Source organism: Salvelinus sp. IW2-2015, unplaced genomic scaffold (assembly GCF_002910315.2).
Source record: "Salvelinus sp. IW2-2015 unplaced genomic scaffold, ASM291031v2 Un_scaffold875, whole genome shotgun sequence".
NCBI lineage: Eukaryota > Metazoa > Chordata > Actinopteri > Salmoniformes > Salmonidae > Salvelinus > Salvelinus sp. IW2-2015.
In genome coordinates, this window is record NW_019942635.1 from 156,995 (window position 1) to 174,001 (window position 17,007).

General features: G+C 44.7%; 3 protein-coding genes across 4 annotated transcripts in view; all 3 read right to left on the reverse strand.

Moving 5' to 3' along the window:
• Positions 1 to 3,566: 3,566 nt before the first annotated feature.
• LOC112069058 (macrophage migration inhibitory factor) lies at positions 3,567 to 4,789 on the reverse strand. Its single transcript, XM_024136332.2, has 3 exons — positions 4,555 to 4,789; positions 3,955 to 4,124; positions 3,567 to 3,867 (listed from the first exon to the last, which is right to left on the reverse strand). The coding sequence occupies exons 1-3, from the start codon at positions 4,660 to 4,662 to the stop codon at positions 3,801 to 3,803; spliced, it is 345 nt and encodes a 114-aa protein (XP_023992100.1). The 5' UTR covers positions 4,663 to 4,789; the 3' UTR covers positions 3,567 to 3,800.
• A 3,310-nt stretch (positions 4,790 to 8,099) lies between these two features.
• LOC112069060 (uncharacterized) lies at positions 8,100 to 11,605 on the reverse strand. Of its 2 annotated transcripts, none has more exons than XM_024136334.2 (3): positions 10,759 to 11,605; positions 9,031 to 9,133; positions 8,100 to 8,551 (listed from the first exon to the last, which is right to left on the reverse strand). In XM_024136334.2, the coding sequence occupies exons 1-3, from the start codon at positions 10,987 to 10,989 to the stop codon at positions 8,193 to 8,195; spliced, it is 693 nt and encodes a 230-aa protein (XP_023992102.1). In that variant the 5' UTR covers positions 10,990 to 11,605; the 3' UTR covers positions 8,100 to 8,192. The 2 variants fall into 2 exon arrangements, with proteins under 2 accessions (XP_023992102.1, XP_023992103.1); XM_024136335.2 differs by lacking the exon at positions 10,759 to 11,605 and adding an exon at positions 10,266 to 10,504.
• Positions 11,606 to 12,721: 1,116 nt separating this feature from the next.
• LOC112069059 (E3 ubiquitin-protein ligase BRE1A-like) overlaps positions 12,722 to 17,007 on the reverse strand; it is a 20,219-nt gene continuing 15,933 nt past the window's right edge. Inside the window, 8 exon segments of the mRNA XM_024136333.2 lie at positions 12,722 to 13,401; positions 13,785 to 13,889; positions 14,037 to 14,177; positions 14,318 to 14,443; positions 14,567 to 14,749; positions 14,752 to 14,781; positions 15,589 to 15,738; positions 16,706 to 16,823. Coding sequence (XP_023992101.1) covers positions 13,225 to 13,401; positions 13,785 to 13,889; positions 14,037 to 14,177; positions 14,318 to 14,443; positions 14,567 to 14,749; positions 14,752 to 14,781; positions 15,589 to 15,738; positions 16,706 to 16,823 — 1,030 coding nt within the window. The 3' untranslated portion in view covers positions 12,722 to 13,224.

Here is a 17,007-nt window from a genome sequence, read left to right on the forward strand (position 1 = left end):
ATCATCCTTAACATGTTTCTATTCTACAACTTGATTGGAGTCCATCTGGGGCAAATTCTATTGATTGGACATGATTTGGAAAGGAACACACCTGTCTATATAAGGTCCCACAGTTGACAGTGCATGTCAGAGCAAAAACCAAGCCATGAGGTCGAAGGAATTGTCCATAAAGCTCTGAGACAGGATTATGTCGAGGCACAGATCTGGGGAAGGGTACCAAAAAATTGTCTGCCGCATTGAAGGTCCCCAAGAACACAGTGGACTCCATCATTATTATAATGGAAGAGGTTTGGAACCACCAAGACTCTTCCTAGAGCTGGCCGCTCGACCAAACTGAGCAATCGGGGGAGAAGGGCCTTGGTCAGGGAGGTGACCAAGAACCCGATGGTCACTCTGACAGAGCTCTGGAGTTCCTCTGTGGAGATGGGAGAACTTTCCAAGGACAACCATCTCTGCAGCACTCCACCAATCAGGCCTTTATTGTAGAGTGGCCAGATGGAAGCCACTCCTCAGTAAAAGGCACATGACAGCCCGCTTGGAGTTTGCCAAAAGGCACCTAAAGACTCTCAGACCATGAGAAACAAGATTATCTGGTCTGATGAAACCAAGATTGAACTCTTTGGCCTGAATGCCAAGCGTCACGTCTGGAGGAAACCTGGCACCATCCCTACGGTGAAGCATGGTGGTGGCAACATCATGCTGTGGGGATGTTTTTCAGCAGCAGGGACTGGGAGACTAGTCAGGATCGAGCAAAGTACAGAGAGATCCTTGATGAAAACCTGCTCCAGAGCGCTCGGGACATCAGACTGGGGCAAATGTTCACCTTCAAACAGGACAACAACCCTAAGCACACAGCCAAGACAACGCAGGAGTGGCTTCGGGACAAGTCTCTGAATGTCCTTGAGTGGCCCAGCCAGAGCCTCGACTTGAACCTTATCGAACATCTCTGGAGAGACCTGAAAATAACTGTGCAGCAACGCTCCCCATCCAACCTGACAGAGCTTGAGAGGATCTACAGAAAAGAATGGGAGAAACTCCCCAAATACAGGTGTGCCAAGCTTGTAGTGTCATACCCAAGAAGACTCATGGCTGTAATCACTGCCAAAGATGCTTCAACAAAGTACTGAGTAAAGGGTCTGAATACTTATGTAAATGGTATATTTCAGTTTAATTTTTTTTTATAAATTACAAGGATTTCTAAAAACCAGTTTTTGCTTCGTCATTATGGAGTATTGTGTGTAGATTGATGAAGAAAAAAAACTATTTAATCATTTTTAGAATAATGCTGTAACCTAACAAAATGTGGAAAAAGTCAAGGGGTCTGAATAGTTTCCGAAGGCACTGTATATGCAAGCATACATGCGTGTTCTGTACCTGTTAGGAGCGATGCTCAGGTGTTTGTTGAGCAGCTCACACAGTAGTTTAGAATACAGCAGGTTCTGTTCCTCACTGATAGCTCCAATGGTGTGGACAGAACCGTGTGGTTCCCCCAAACATCATCATCTGGTCTGGAAAGATGTCAACGAAAAAGTACTGCAGAAAACAAAATACTTTTATCTACCATAATGTCAAGCCGTGTCAATACACATGTATTTACTTTGTTTAATGGCTTAATACAATGTGAATGATTCATCGTATGTTGATAGGCAAACACTCACACCCATTCTTCTCAAAAGTCCCTCAGTTCTAAGAGGTAGTGCTGGTCCACAAGTGTTTTTAGTTCCATTTCATTCCTTCCTACTACATCTGTTTGTGAGCTATGGAAAAGTTAAGACACTGTATACAACACTACTTGAAATGGGTTCTGTACATTAACAATTTGCACTATAGTTATTTTCTTTTTACTCACCTCAGGTCCTGGATTTCCCATGGCTTTGGACAGTTCCATTAGTTTCAGATTGCAATCGGGTCTCAGAGCATATTGTATTATTTATGTAAATCCGAGACAGTCCATTTCGTATATGTTACGCTTCATATGATATGTACACTACATAAGCAAAAGTATGTGGACAACTGCTTGTTGAACATCTCATTCCAAAATCATGGGTATTAATATGGAGTTGGTTCCTCCTTTGCTGCTATAACAGTCTCCACTCTTCTAGGAAGGCTTTCCACTAGCTGTTGGAACATTGTTGCGGGGACTTGCTTCCATTCAACCACAAGAGCATTCGTGAGGTCGGGCACTGAGGTTGGGCGATTAGGTCTGGCTCGCAGTCGGTGTTCCAATTCATCCCAAAGGTGTATGATGGGGTTGAGGTCAGTGCTCTTTGCAGGCCAGTCAAGTCCTTCCACACAGACCTCGACAAACCATTTCTGAATGGACCTCGCTTTGTGCACGGGGGCATTGTCATGCTGAAACAGTAAAGGGCCTTCCCCAAACAAATTTGGAAGCACAGAATCCGAATTGCAATTTGTACAATATGTTACAAATTCCAATTTGTTGTGGTTAACGTTAGCTTGGCTAAGGGTAGGCTTAAGGTTAGGTTAAAGGGGTAGGGTTAGCAAACATGCTAAGTAGCTGCAAAGTAGCTAAAAAGTAGTTAAAAAGTTGCTAATTAGCTAAAAATGTAAAGTTGTCCATGATGAAATTCGAACACGCAACCTTTGGGTTGCTAGACGTTTGTGTTATACTCCCACCCACCCTACTCACTTTTGCCTGAAGTAAACTTCTGTCTTATGTAACCATACCAAATGTAACATATCATACTAATTTCCCAATGTCTTGGATTTACATTTACTATGTTACGTCTTGTCTATGATACCAGGCTGCAAATAGAAGTGCTGCAGGCATGGAAGCCTTGGCTACATTTGTGTTCACCATGAAAACCGTCATAGTTGTAAGTTTACTTGAAGCAAGAGAAAGATATTTAGGTAAACCGCCTATGCCGAGGACCATTCTACACGTTAAGCAACTGTGTGAGCATATGAATGAGGTTTGGCTGCTTAAGTGTTTTTCATACACCAGTGGACACAAGAGAGGGTGTTATACATCTAGTGTCAGTACTATTGTTTCAATTCAGAACAGTCTCCAATGTAATCTGTACCATTCTATCCAGTGACCCTGATTGAACCCCAGAAATGGTGCAAGGCAACAAAGATGGTTGTCTGTATAGCGCAGGTGGAGCGTGACTACATCAATCTTTGATTTGACATGTAAAAATACACTACATCAGCCAACAGATACATCTACCAGAAATTACAGAGGATAAATACACAAAGTCAAAAGACATGTTTCTATTGCTGTCCTCTATTGGTGGACATGGGCTGCATGGCAAACATCAAGTGTCATGGGCACTCTGTACCATACATTCAATGATATACGAAGTCCAATTATTTACATATGTACAAAAGGCAAATATACACACCTAGCAAATCACTCCACCAGCGCAGAGTGGTTTACATTAGGCTAGGAGGCGATCAACTATACCTTGAACTTTACCTAATAATTTAACACAATAGATAGTCTGTGTGAGGTAATGTTGAACTGCGTCATGCATGCTCTCAATTAACCCAAATGCAAAGCATCCAGTAAGTTAAAGTTAAAGACAAAGGGAAAACAGAACAAGTTGGGATCAATGACAATCACTTTATTGGAACATCAAAGCCAAGGCTCCAGTACGAATCAAGGGTCTGCATACAGCAAGGGTCCATTTAAGTGCATTTATCAATGCTGCTCTACGTCAGCCCAGAAACTGGGCATCTCTGCTCGTCTCTTCACAGCCTACTCTAATGCTGTACTACCGTTATTAAGGTGTGGGGGAAAGGAGGGGTCAGCTCCCATTGAAGTTCAGATCCCCTGATCAGCCGAAGGTAGAGTTGTTCCAGGCTACGTTCGCTGCCTCCAAGTCAAAGAAGTTCACGTAGATCCTGACACAGAGACACAAGAGGAATGGGTTAATATACTGCATGAACACTTCATATATATATATATATGTGTGTGTGTGTGTCCATTACCTGTCAGGGGAGATGCCCAGGTGTTTGTTGAGCAGTCCACACAGTAGTTTAGAGTATTGYTTCTGAGCTCCTTCGATCTTTCCAATGCTGTGAAGGGAGCAGAGAGCACAAGGGTCTCCTTTCCCTCCAAACATCATCAACTGGTCTGGGATGATGTGCACAGCAAGGTACTGAGAGAGACACACAAACAGAGCACAGGGCATACAGTCAGTGGGAGCTGGAACAATCGTGTGTTTAAAAGGCATGAGGAAAACTCCAACCATGACAGTGAAATTGTTCATGTAAACTTGTAATAAATAAGAACTAGTTGTTGGATTGTGTGTTACAGTATTTCTGTTCTGGACCTATCAAAGTACAGCAGACCTGCAGAACTGTAAAGCCTGTTCTATTTTTGGAGTACTACAATGTGCACATGCCCAGTTGTATAACGGTTCTGTTATGGATAGGTAAAGACTGAAAAGGTCTCTCAAGGGAAACAAAAGGGGGTACCCTGCAATGTCATTTTCGGTGCAGAAAAATGCGTCAGCATCAAAGCAACTAGCTAGCTATCTACAACTGGGGCAAAAAAAGGCATTGCTGTGCCACGTTTGGAAGACTCACCTGCACAGGTTTGCCCATCGCCTTGGCCAGTTCCTCTGTGGCCTCAGACAACAGTGCAGGCGGAATGTCACTCTTGGCCACATTAGTATTTACCAAAAACATAGGCATGTTGATCGCTTCGCTGAAGTTCTGTGTTGCAGGAATTTTAACCGTTAACTCAACTCTGATGCGGATGCAATCTGGAAGGTAGCTGCTTCTTCTTCCGAGTTTTTATTGGCGGACTACAAACAAAAACGGTATATTGCCGCCACCTACCGCGTGGGGTGAAAACTGAGACATTTTTATGCAGAAAAAAACTGGAAAAGGGAGAAAGCGGGGTGAAACACACAACGCAGTCATATGTAAATAGCGACCGCAACTGGTTGTTCAGGCAAAGTATGTTCTGTACTTGGTCTTGATTACGGAATGTAGGAAACAAACGGGACATTGACGCTCCAATTCGACAGATACCGTGGAATCATAGAGACGAGTTTGAAAACCCTGGCGGAATTGAGAAGAATTTGTACCTTGGGCTRGAGTTGATTGGAATATTCAATCACGCAATGTGCGCACATTTTGTTTACTGTTGGATAGGTTCTGAATACGGTTCTGAATGTCTTAGCTATTCACAAAGATTACTGAAACTGTACAYAAATTGGGTTTTAAATAAAATGAAGCTATATTTGTATTTGTTKATCTCTCCTGTATCGAGGCAAATCATATATTATGTACGGTCATATGCTCAACAAACGTTGAAATGACGCTTCAAGAATAAATGAATCGAACATTCACAACATATTCAACCTACAACTCCTTTTCCACCAACTGCACGCAGTTGACTGCGTTGCGCAAATGACCGATCTCGAATAATAAACATTCTATACTGTATCCCATGTAGGTCATGCTCCTCTGGATCCTGCTGACTGTTTTCKCTACTAGTGAAGGTGAGTTGATGCTATGACACTGTTGATTAGGCCTGCCACTCAATACATCAATGGTTCCCAACATCAATGGTTCCCAACCTTTAACCATTCTTTTGACAAGGACTCATGCTGAGACCGAGGTCTCTTTTACAGATAAAAAAATATACATATCAATACAATATGAAAAGCACGAAAGAGATACACAACCCAGTCATAAAAAACAAACACATGCTTCATTAAAACGGTTCTCAATCAGCCATCTTAAATGCCCTAGAGGCACCAATTCATCCACTTTTCAAKAGTTTTAGTTTATTCCACAGGGTGCAAAAAAAAACTACAACGGATTTACCTAACTGTAGAGACCGAAGGAATCTCMAGAGGTCGCAATCCCTGAGATCGTGTATGGTAATCTATACATCTAAAGGTTATGAATGATGCAGGTGCAGCGGGAGTTTTTATAAAAGAGCTTTATAAACAAAAAGAGAGCAACGCATCGATCTATGACACTTCAAAGAGGACCAGCCTACGTTCTGATGCAGAATGTAGTGATGTAGTGTACTCAACCTGTCGCCCGTAATAAAGTGTTGTACGCTGTGATGAACTGCATCCATTGGTTTCAGTGTATTGGTAGCTGCATTCATATACAGTGCATTCGGAAAGTATTCAGACCCATTCCCCTTTTCCACATTTTGTTACGTTACAGCCTTATTCCAAAATGTATTAAATATATTTTACCCTCATCAATCTACTCACAATACTCCATAATGACAAAGTGAAAACAGGTTTTTAGCATTATTTGCAAATTTATGAAAAATGTCAAACAGAAATACCTTATTTACATAAGCATTCAGAACCTTTCAGAGACATGATTCTGTCGAGGAACAGATCTGGGGAATGGTACCAAAACATTTCTGCAGCATTGAAGGTCCCCAATAACCCAGTGGCCTCCATCATTCTTAAATAGAAGAAGTTTGGGTGGTTTGAGCACTGAATGCTGATTGGCTGAAAGCCATGGTATATCAGACCATATACCACAGGTATGACCAAAAAATACTTTTTATTGTTCCAATTACGTTGGTAACAAGTTTAYAATAGCAAWAACGCRCTTCAGGGGTTTGTGGTATATGGTCAATATACCAYGTCTCTGCATTGCGTTGTGCATAAGGACGCAATGGCTAAGGGCTAAATTAGCCATATACCACACACCCCTGTGCCTAATTACTTAATGGTGCCAGGTTGAATTTCCACTACCTTTCCAACTGCCTCTATTCTGTTCTTTCCAGCCTCTTCTCAGAGTGCCTTAATTCCAAGATCTCTTTGTTACTGCTGCATATAGTCTATGGTGCATTGCCTCAGCAGAATGCACCACTATATATCTATGGTCTCTCTTGTAGGCCAAAATACCAAATTGTCATGTTGCTTTAACGCTGATCAGATCAGTGTGGAAGTGTCCCTAGTAGTAGTTTTATCTATGCACTGTCAATCTACTTTTCCTCAGTTGGTAGAGCAGGGCGCTTGTAATGCTAGGGTAGCGGTTTTGATTCCTGGGAACACACAGATGTAAAATGTATGCAAGCATGACTAAGTTGCTTAGGATAAAAGCATCTGCTAAATGAGAGAGCGCAAATAGATGCACCCAAAACCACTAATGCGCTTAAAATTGGTCTGTGTCACATGTATAATGGAGTGAAACAAACTACACTGAATAAAAATATAAACGCAACATGTAAAGTGTTGTTGCCATGTTTCATGAGCTGGAATAAAAGATCCCAGAAATGTTCCATATGCACAAAAAGATTTCTCTCAAATGTTTTGCACAAATCTGTTTACATCTGTTAGTGAGCATTTCTCCTTTCCCAAGGTAATCCATCCACCTGACCTGTGTGACATATCAAGAAGCTGATTAAACAGCGAGATCATTACACAGGTGCACCTTGTGCTAGGGACAATAAAACACCACTAAAATGTGCAGTTTTGTCACAACACAATGCCACAGATGTCTCAAGTTGAGGGAACGTGCAATTGGCATGCTAACTGCAGGAATATCCACCAGAGCGGTTGCCAGAGAATTTAATGTTAAAACATTAAATTCTCTGGCAACCGCTCTGGTGGATATTCCTGCAGTTAGCATGCCAATAATCTACCATAAGCTGCCTCCAACGACATTTTAGAAAATTTGGCAGTATGTTCAACTGGCCTCAATCGCAGACCACGTGTAACTATGCCAACCAAGGAACTCCACATCCAGGGGGTGGTGAGGAGTATTTCTGTCTGTAATAAAGCCCTTGTGGGGGAAAACTCATTCTGATCAGCTGGGTCTGGCTCCCAAGTGGGTGGGCCTATGCCCTCCCAGGCCCACCTGTGGCTGCAGCCCTGCCCAGTCATGTGAAATCCATAGATTAGGGCCTATTGAATTTCTTTCAATTTACTGATTTCCTTATATGAACTGTAACTCATGTAATTGTTGCATGTTGTGTTTATATTTTTGTTCAGTATAATTAAATCACTTGAATACTTATCCATTTCCTCGCAAAAAAAAAAAAATCCCCTGCATTTGCCATGTATCACAGATGTCAGAAATTACATGTAATAGACAAACACCTGATGGGATAAGAATTGAAAAGCCAGTTTCAATCAAAGAAATCGTGGTGGTTGCTTTATTTCATTTGAGAAACTGACACAGACCCCCTTCAGCACCACCATCCTTTACAACTATCCTCCCCCCCTCTCCTTCCATCACTCCTCTCCCTTCCTCCTCTCCACCACCTTCACCCTTCCCTCCAGGATGCTCATGCGGTCTTCCACTTGAACTGTCTTTTCTGATCCAGAGCTGGCCAGCCCCAGCAGGGCACACCCCAGCACCAGGCTTGCTAGCCGGACGGCTGTGGTGTCTGAACCAGCCTTGGCATCACTGACGATCAGGCCAAAGAGCCACAGCGCCATGCCCGCCTTCAGCATCCAGAACACCCTCCTCACCACACCCACCAGCAGGCGCAAGATGATGGACAGCACCCAGTAGCCAATCAGAGCCAGCAGAGCCCACTGACCAGCCGAGGCCACGCCCTCTGCGGTGAAGTGAGGGAACGGCAGGTGGACTGGAGAGAAAGAGGGGAGAGAGGGGGGGTTAAGCGTATTTGAATATTGCTGGAGTGTAATTCAATTATTTTGTTGTCACCATCTTTACTCTTGAACTTGTCAGTGCATATATTTTAAGGCGTGAGTGAATTTGAGAAGCAATCATTGAGACCGAATGGCATGTGCTGTTAGATCCTACTACAGAAAATAAGTCACAGACACAAGAGGAAAAGCTCACACCTTCCAGTTCCCATACAGAGAGGGAGAAGCAGCTCTTCTTAGACAAGGCCAACTTCCCTGAGGGTGAAAACATCTTCCCTGGCACAACTATTAACTAACTAAAGATACTGATCCGATGGCCTGAAAGTGAAAATGTTCTGGTTGCCAGTGGTGTGGTGAAAATACATTCTGATTTTAGCTCTGTAAATCCAGAAAAGATRGGATTCTATGCAGAAAGGATTCTCTCCCTCCCTCCAACTAAACACAAACTGACACCCACCATCAACTCCTGTGACCCTGAGGATATCTGTGACGTAAAGAGCGAAGATATTCAGTCCGCTGGCAGCTCCCTCAGCCAGAAACCGGCTCAACATCTCAAAGAACTGAGGGAGAGAGAGGGAGAGTGAAGAATGTTTGACATGTTTTGAGAATTATAACGGTTGCTCTGGTTGAAAAACATTATATTCCCTTTCTAGAGTAGAGCAGACATTSCCTTTAAAATGACCAACGAAGTCACCATCTTTCCCCCGACCTACATCTTATGTACAGTAACATAAATTTCTTCCACTTCTAGTGAATGTTAATGCAGCACGACTGAAAACTGATACCCTTAAATTAGAATGATAGCAACAGCTGTGGTCAATCAGTATAAATAGGTTGGTCACTGATTCAATCGTCTCTGACCAAGATCTTTTTGTGGGTTGYAGGTATGTTTTATACCACAAACATATCTACAAGTTGCCTTTGATCACACACAGGCCTTCAGTTAGCCAGTTAAACAATGTCAGTCAGTTACTATCCAAGTGCAGTCCTATGCACAAGTGTCTTTCCCAGCTGGCATAATGGGGGTGTTGTTGATGCTGTTTCACGTGTGTGTAAGATCGAAGCTGTCCTATCACGTCAAAAAAGACTTGACAGCTGGACCGACAACCCTCCAGACTGCTTAGCTGAGGTCAAGGGTAGTCACAGTAGTAGGACACAGACTACTCTGCACCTGTTGCTACTACACAAGCAGCACTGTTCTGTGTGTCAAACAGAGGAGGCTGGTGGGAGGAGTGATACGAGGGCAGGCTCAATGTAATGGCTGGATTGGAATAAATGGAACCGAGTCAAAGATGTGGTTTCCTTATGTTTGAGACCGTTCCATTCATTCCAGCCATTACAATGAGCCCGTCCTGCTATAGCTCCTCCCACCAGCCTCCTCTGGGTTAGAGCAGGACACAGACAACTTTCCATCTCTGACAGCTTGTAATGTGTCTGCATGCAACTTTTAAAAAGCCCCCCTGACAATCTAAAACATGGGAATGAATATGGCTATATACTGTTACAAACACATAAAACCAAATATACAACTGCCATGATAGTGCCTCCAATTTGAGTGATGTAGTAATTAACTGTAGGACACACTGTATGAAGTGACTGACACGTGCTCTGCATTCAGGGCTATAAGGAGTTTTGTTTTGGGTCCATGTCAGAGCAGAGGTTATTCAGGCGGGGAACCTGGTGGTTTCTTACCATGGAATAGATGTTCTCTTGACCAAGCACTGACTCTAAATACAACAGCACACTCTGGGGTAGGGGTGCCGGGCACACAGAGTAGTGGCAGCAGGGGAGGGGTGCATGGATATAGGCAGACATGAAATTAGGGCAGAGTAGAGTGGAGGTCAGAGGAGAGATTATCAGGTAGTGAGGCAAGGGTAGAGGGGGAGATGCAGGGAAGGGGGTCGGGGAAGGAAAAAGGGGGTGGGGATGGAGTGAAGGAAGTGATGCAGAGGAATGCAGTCAGATTTTAAGGAGTACAATTTTAGTTGACAGAAAACCACAATTATGCAAAGYTTTTGAAGGTAGCAAAAGTCACCCTTAGAAATAAGATAATTGATAAATTMTGTATAGTTAATTGATTAATGAACATGCTAGAATAACAGGAAACAGGATTGGGTGCTGATTAGATTTACTAAAATAACGACTATAAAGTAGGCCTACATTCAATATGGTTTATTTTCCAAACCTCAACAGTCGACTCGATCACATTGGTTCCCACCACGGATTCCACGTATCTGTGGACATCTTCGCAGGTCCCCGTGACCAGGGACCGGAGACTGAATGACGCTGGGTCCGCTTGAGGGCTCTCTTTGGACGGCATGGCCTGCCCGACGCATCGCGCAGCCAAACCGAGCATCAAAACAAGTGTGGATAATAAAACCCGTACTGAGGATGAATCTGCACTGTTGTTGATCATTTTGAAAAATCCGATTTTTTGGCTCCTTCGCGTTATAAATATAATGGACAATTATATAAAAACGTTTTCTATAAGATAAGCGGCGAAATCTATGGTCAACACAGATCGAGGTATGTGCAAATTTGCTTAAAAAAGTCGTAGTAAAAACCAGAGGATTAAAAACGGTTTCGGTTGTCAGTCATTCAAACAAAACGGCCGAGATGTAGCCTATTACATCGGCGTGCTCKGCAGGGGTAATACAATCTGGAGACACGAGCCTTGCAAACTTGAGAAAACAGAATTAGCTGGGACCCTATACTCTAAATTAGTGCTCGTGGGTTGTATAATCAAACATAAAATGTGTCACGTGCAAGTGATTAAATTACTTATCTCAGCGTTTTTAATTATAAACTTTGGCAACGTTACCCCAAACCAGAGCACCGTTCAAGGACATTTCATATTAACACAATGACTATATTTGGTATTGAACTGGTTAAGAATAGAACAACGGCAATTTCAAAAACCGTATAATTTTCCAGCGGATGACAGTCTATATTTTGAACGCTAGTGATTATTTTACAACGTGTCGAGTTTTTTCAGGTTTGTGCGTTAAGAGGAAAGTTTTGGAAGATACGATCATTGACGTGCTAAAAAGCGCGCGTCCCCATAAAGGTTTTTGGTTTCAGTATTCCACACGGATTTTATTATATGTTCATTTTTCCTTGCATCAACTTCAACGCTACGATGGATTGTCTTGCAAAAAAGCCGCTACAACTCGATGGGCGCCCCTTTCCGTTAAGCGATGCTGGCTTCTGGTTTAGTACAATCTGACAGATCTCCCTTCAAACCGGTCTGGGGTGCTATGCTAAAGGGGTGGGTCTGGGGTGCTATGCTAAAGGGGGTGGGTCTGGGGTGCTATGCTAAAGGGGGTGGGTCTGGGGTGCTAAAGGGGGTGGGTTTGGATGGCGGCATAAACAGATTTGGGATTTGCATACTGGGAATTGTGGATAACGCAGGTTAAGGGTTAAAACATTAAGATGATTCTGATGATATGATGAATTTGATGATGACATTGAATGATATACTGTAGCTAATAAAAATGCACAAACTTTACTGATAAGTAACCAATTGCAAGACAAGCTTCTAGATTTGATGGCAGTTGAATAACTTTCAGAGCAGCAATATTACACATCGGCATCAGTTCAAGGTATTAGTATCATGTCTGTCTATGGCCTGATGAGGCAGCTTTCAAATACAAGGACAACATTGACTGGTCACACAGACAGAGTACAGGTGGAGCAAGGGTCCCTGTTAGTCCAGGGACTCTCACCATTGATTTTCTAACCATCTAAGCAAATGGTTCCGCTGTTTTTCCTTCTCCCTCACACGTGTGTAAACTGACATGTCCACACACACACCAGTCTAAATCCAGAGCCCGAGGAAGGTCATCTGGTGTCTAGTTCCCTGGGGTAGCAGTACTGGGGAGAGAAGTTGACTATCAGTTAAATGGTTATCAGGGTCTGTTATCAAATGGTTATCAGGGTCTTCAGCRCATCACTGCAGCCCTTCAGGACTGGAATTATTAAGTGGAAGAGGTCTGTATCTCTCTCTCCACCAACTCAGTGAGAAGAGAAAAACACCCCCGGTAGCTACATCAACTATGGAAAAGTGTGTCTACGAGGATCCCTTCAAGTCAAATCTCACTGTTCCCCCACACAAGGCCCTAGGTACTGTAATCCTATTGTTGAGCCACAGGCAGTCTCTCCTATAGGCTTTTCTTCCAGCCAGCCAGGCAGTCTCTCCTATAGGCTTTTCTTCCAGCCAGGCAGGCAGTCTCTCCTATAGTCTTTTCTTCCAGCCAGGCAGGCAGTCTCTCCTATAGGCTTTTCTTCCAGCCAGGCAGGCAGTGCACAGCCAGCAAATATAACCATGATCATGATCTCTATAAGACAATGTAATATACACCAATCCAGAAACAACCCTTAGCCCCCACCACTATTGTGGAGATCCGAGAGTACTGAATAGGTGTCAGCAACTCCACATAGCCTAWCAGAGAGCAAGGTGGATAGATTCCCATAACGATTACATGTCCATCAAACCTCTCAGATTTCTAGTCTCATTCCACCTCACTCTTTAGAGTGGTGATAACAGTTTTGTTTGGCTGGAGAGAAAGCCCGGTGTGTGGATACCGCTGACCTCTCGGCACCACTATCCTACCCCCTACGCTCCCTTCCTCCCCCTCTTCCTCCACCCTCTCTAGCCGATGTAGATGCGGTGGAAGTCGTTGGCGCCRAAGGCGGCGTTGCACTTGGGGCACTTCCTCTGGCGCGTGTCGTAGCGCGTCTTTACACACTCGAAGCAGAAGACGTGGAAACACTTGGTCAGGACGGCGTCCTTTACCCGGGAGTTACAGCACGGGCACGTCAGACGCGCCTGGGGGGGTAGAAATTGAGGGAGAGAGAAAGAGATGGGGAGTAAGATTGATAAAACAGGTGAATTACAGTTGCATTATTACATATTATAAACTGGGTGGTTCGAGCCCTGAATGTTGATTGGCTGAYAGCCGGGGTATATCAGACCGTATACCAYGGGTATGACAAAACATTTATWTTTACTGCTCAAATTACGTTGCTAACCAGTTTATAATAGCAGTAAGGCGCATCGAGGGTTTGTTGTATATGGCCAATATACCACGGCTAAGAGCTGTATCCAGGTAYTCCGCGTTGYGTCATGGTATATTGGCCATATACCACGTTCCTTATTGCTTAATTAAACATACAGTACACCTGGTATAAAAGCGTGTTCATCCAGACTACCTTGTAATCGTTGATTTCCTCGTTGAGGATGTCGTCTCCGTTGCGGACGGTCTCGGCTGGTTTCTTGGCCTTCTCGATCTTCCTCCGCAGTTTGGAGATGTCCTCCTGAAACACAAGGATAGAAAGAGCAGGGTGCTGCAATCTTTAAATAAACCAAAGTTCAATTCTGTTCAAGTGGATTTGAATCGTGTGTGTGGTTACATGAGCACGTGGGCAGTTACCTAAACATGGCGAATGTGTGTGTGGCCTGACCTGTGCGCGGCGCGCGTTGAAGGACTCCTTCTCTCTGGAGATGCTGTTTTCTATGACCTCCTCCCTGACGGTTCCCAGTCTCTGCTGCACCTGGTCCAGCTGACTACGCACCTCCTCCGACAGCACCGATGACTCCTGGGTCTAGAGGAGGGGAGGAGTGAGGAGACGGGGGGTAGAAAACAGATATGTTGTCCGTTGGCATTTTTCAAGGAGTAGGTATTCTCTGTGTGTGTTCACCTGTGCAKTTACCTACGCCTAGTAAGAGTGTGTGTTTTAGCTACCTTGCGTTTGTTCATGTCCAGAGCCTGTGTCCTCAGAGCCAGCTCTCTCTCTGCTGTACTGATGGTGCCCTGGAGGAGGCGCTCTTTCTCCTCCAGCTTCCKCACCACCTGCAGCTGGGCATCCACCTGAGAGAGAGATTTGCTACTGTCAAGTTACTGTCTTTCCCAAACTTTATCTCTCAAATTGAGCATTGTGACATTCTGACGCTCAAATCATTTTACTGCAMCGTTTCAATCACTTCCTCTCACCTGTGTTTTGAGCGTGAGCAGCTGGTCGGCGAGTTCCTCCTTCTCCTCCTTGAGCAGCTTGTGGATCTGGTTGGACTTGATGCGTTCCGACATCAGCTTGAAGTTGGCGTCATCCTTCTCCCTCAACTGCTGCATCAGCCGGATGTTCTGCTCCTGCATGTCCTCAAAAGCCTGGCCCGTCACCATCGCATCTACGTCAGCAACGCATCCTCCTCCTGGTGGGAAGGGGAGAGACAGGGGGGAGATCGGGGGGGTGAGGAGGAAAGAGAGGGGCGGGAGGATGGGAAGGAAGAAGGGGGAGAGAGGAGAGAGACAGGAGAGGAGGGAGAGACGGGAGGGGAGGGAGATGGGAGACAGGGGGAGGGGAGAGAGGGGAGGAGGGAGAGGCAGGGAAAGGGAGAGGGAAGAGACAGGGGAAAGGGAGAGGGAAGAGGATGGGAGAGGGGAGAGACGGATAGGGGGGGAGGGGAGAGGCAGGGGAAAGGGGAGGGGAGGAGGGAAGAGGGAGAGACGGGAGAGAGACGGGGGGGAGACAGGGGGGGCGAGAGGGGGAGGGAGAGACGGAGGCAGGGGAATGGGCAAAGACAGGAGGAGAGGCAGCGGGAGCAGACAGGGGACAGACAGGGGACGACGGGGAGAGACGGGAGACAGTGGAGGGTAGAGAGACGGGGGACAGTGGAGGGGAGAGAGACGGGGACAGTGGAGGGGAAAGAGATGGGACAATGGAGGGATGACGGGGGAGAGTCGGTTGGGAGAGAAGGGGAGAGACGGGGAGTGGAGGCGAAGGGGGAGGAGTGGAGGCGAGGGGGGTGGAGTGGAGGGACGGGGAGTAGAGGGGATGGACGAGGAGAAGGAGGGGTGGTAGAGAGAGAAAGTGGGGTGAAGGATAGATGGAGGGGGGAGGAGCAGAGAGGGGGGTATATGAATGATGGTGCGAGAAATTAGTGTCTTTAAAATTGACCGTATTATGCTTAAATGCACATATGTAAACCCCCCCACGCACACACAACCCACACACACACCTGCTTGGCCAGGGAGAGCTTCTTATTGAGGATGTTGATCTGTTCCTCCACAGAACGGATCTTCCTCAGTGCCTCCTCGTCGGCCATCTTCTTCCCCTCTCTCCTCTCCCTCTCCTCCAGATCCCTGAGACGCTGCTTCAGCTCCTCCGCCTGACACACAGAAAACACAGCTGTTATCACCATCAATAAATCACTTCTAATCACCCAACAAGGTRTTGAAAGCGTTCCACAGGGATACTGGCCCTTATTGACGCCAATGTTTAAACAKTTTTYWWWAACCTGTCCCCTCCCCTTCATCTACACTGACTGAAGTGGATTTAACAAGTGAYGTCAATAAGGGATCATAGCTTTCACTTGGATTCACCTGGTCAGTCGATATCATGGAAAGAGCAGGTGTTCTTAATGTTTGTATACTCAAGTGTATATTTAAGCAATAAGGCTMAAAGGGGTGTGGTATATGGCCAATATACCACAGCTAAGGGCTGTTCTTATTTAGCACGCAATGTGGATGCCTGGACACAGCCCTTAGCTGTAGTACACTATATATACAMAARWRTRTGKRSAYMYCYYKWRAWWWKWGKRTTCAGCCATTTCAGCCACACCAGTTGCTGACAGGTRTATAAAATCTTCAGACAAATTCAATCTTTATCGACAAACATTTCCAAGAAGTCAGTTACTGAAACCACCGAGGTGCCTTATTGCTATTATAAAAACTGGTAACCAACATAATTAGAACAGTAAAATGAGAACTCTGAGCTTAAACCACCCAGTTAATAATGTCTGATATAACACGCCTTTCAGCCAATCAGCATTCAGGATTCGAACCACCCAAYTTATAATAACCAATAGTAACTCAATACACAGAGAGCACACAGCAGTTAACACAGTTATTCCATCCATCAATCACTACCCCTCAATACGAACAACCCAATACACAGACCATTACTTTACTATCATACCATCACTCCAAAAAAACTAATAAATAATACACGTAAAGAATTCAATACTATCAACAACTATATGCTTCAATAGAGGAACGTCCCATACAGTGCTTGCTAGCGAAGTGTCACTGTTTAGTTAGTAACGTCAGCTAAGTGTGTCTCAGCTAAGTATGTACCTCTGACTTGGCCTTCCTCTCAGCGGCCATGAGCTGGACCTTGTCCCTCTGCTCTTTGGGTGCTGACCGGTACATATCCAACAGTAGTTTCATCTCCCTCTGAGACTCCTGGGCTTTCCTACAAGGGGACACAGCAGAGCCTGTCATTAATATCATCCTAACCCCCATCATCATTAATATCATCCTAATAATCCCCAATCATCTATTAATATCATCCTACCCCCATCATCATTAATATCATCCTAACCCCCATCATCATTAATATCATTCCTATAATACGCCCCAATCATCAATTAATATCT

Bases quoted from the DNA above. Each gene is read 5' to 3' on its own strand.
- LOC112069060 (XM_024136334.2), bottom strand. From the start codon at position 10,989: ATGATCAACAACAGTGCAGATTCATCCTCAGTACGGGTTTTATTATCC. The intron at 9,134-10,758 runs GTTTGGAAAATA...TCTCTCCCTCAG, and splicing joins TGATCGAGTCGACTGTTGAG to TTCTTTGAGATGTTGAGCCG. The intron at 8,552-9,030 runs GTGGGTGTCAGT...CTTTCTCTCCAG, and splicing joins CAGGGTCACAGGAGTTGATG to TCCACCTGCCGTTCCCTCAC.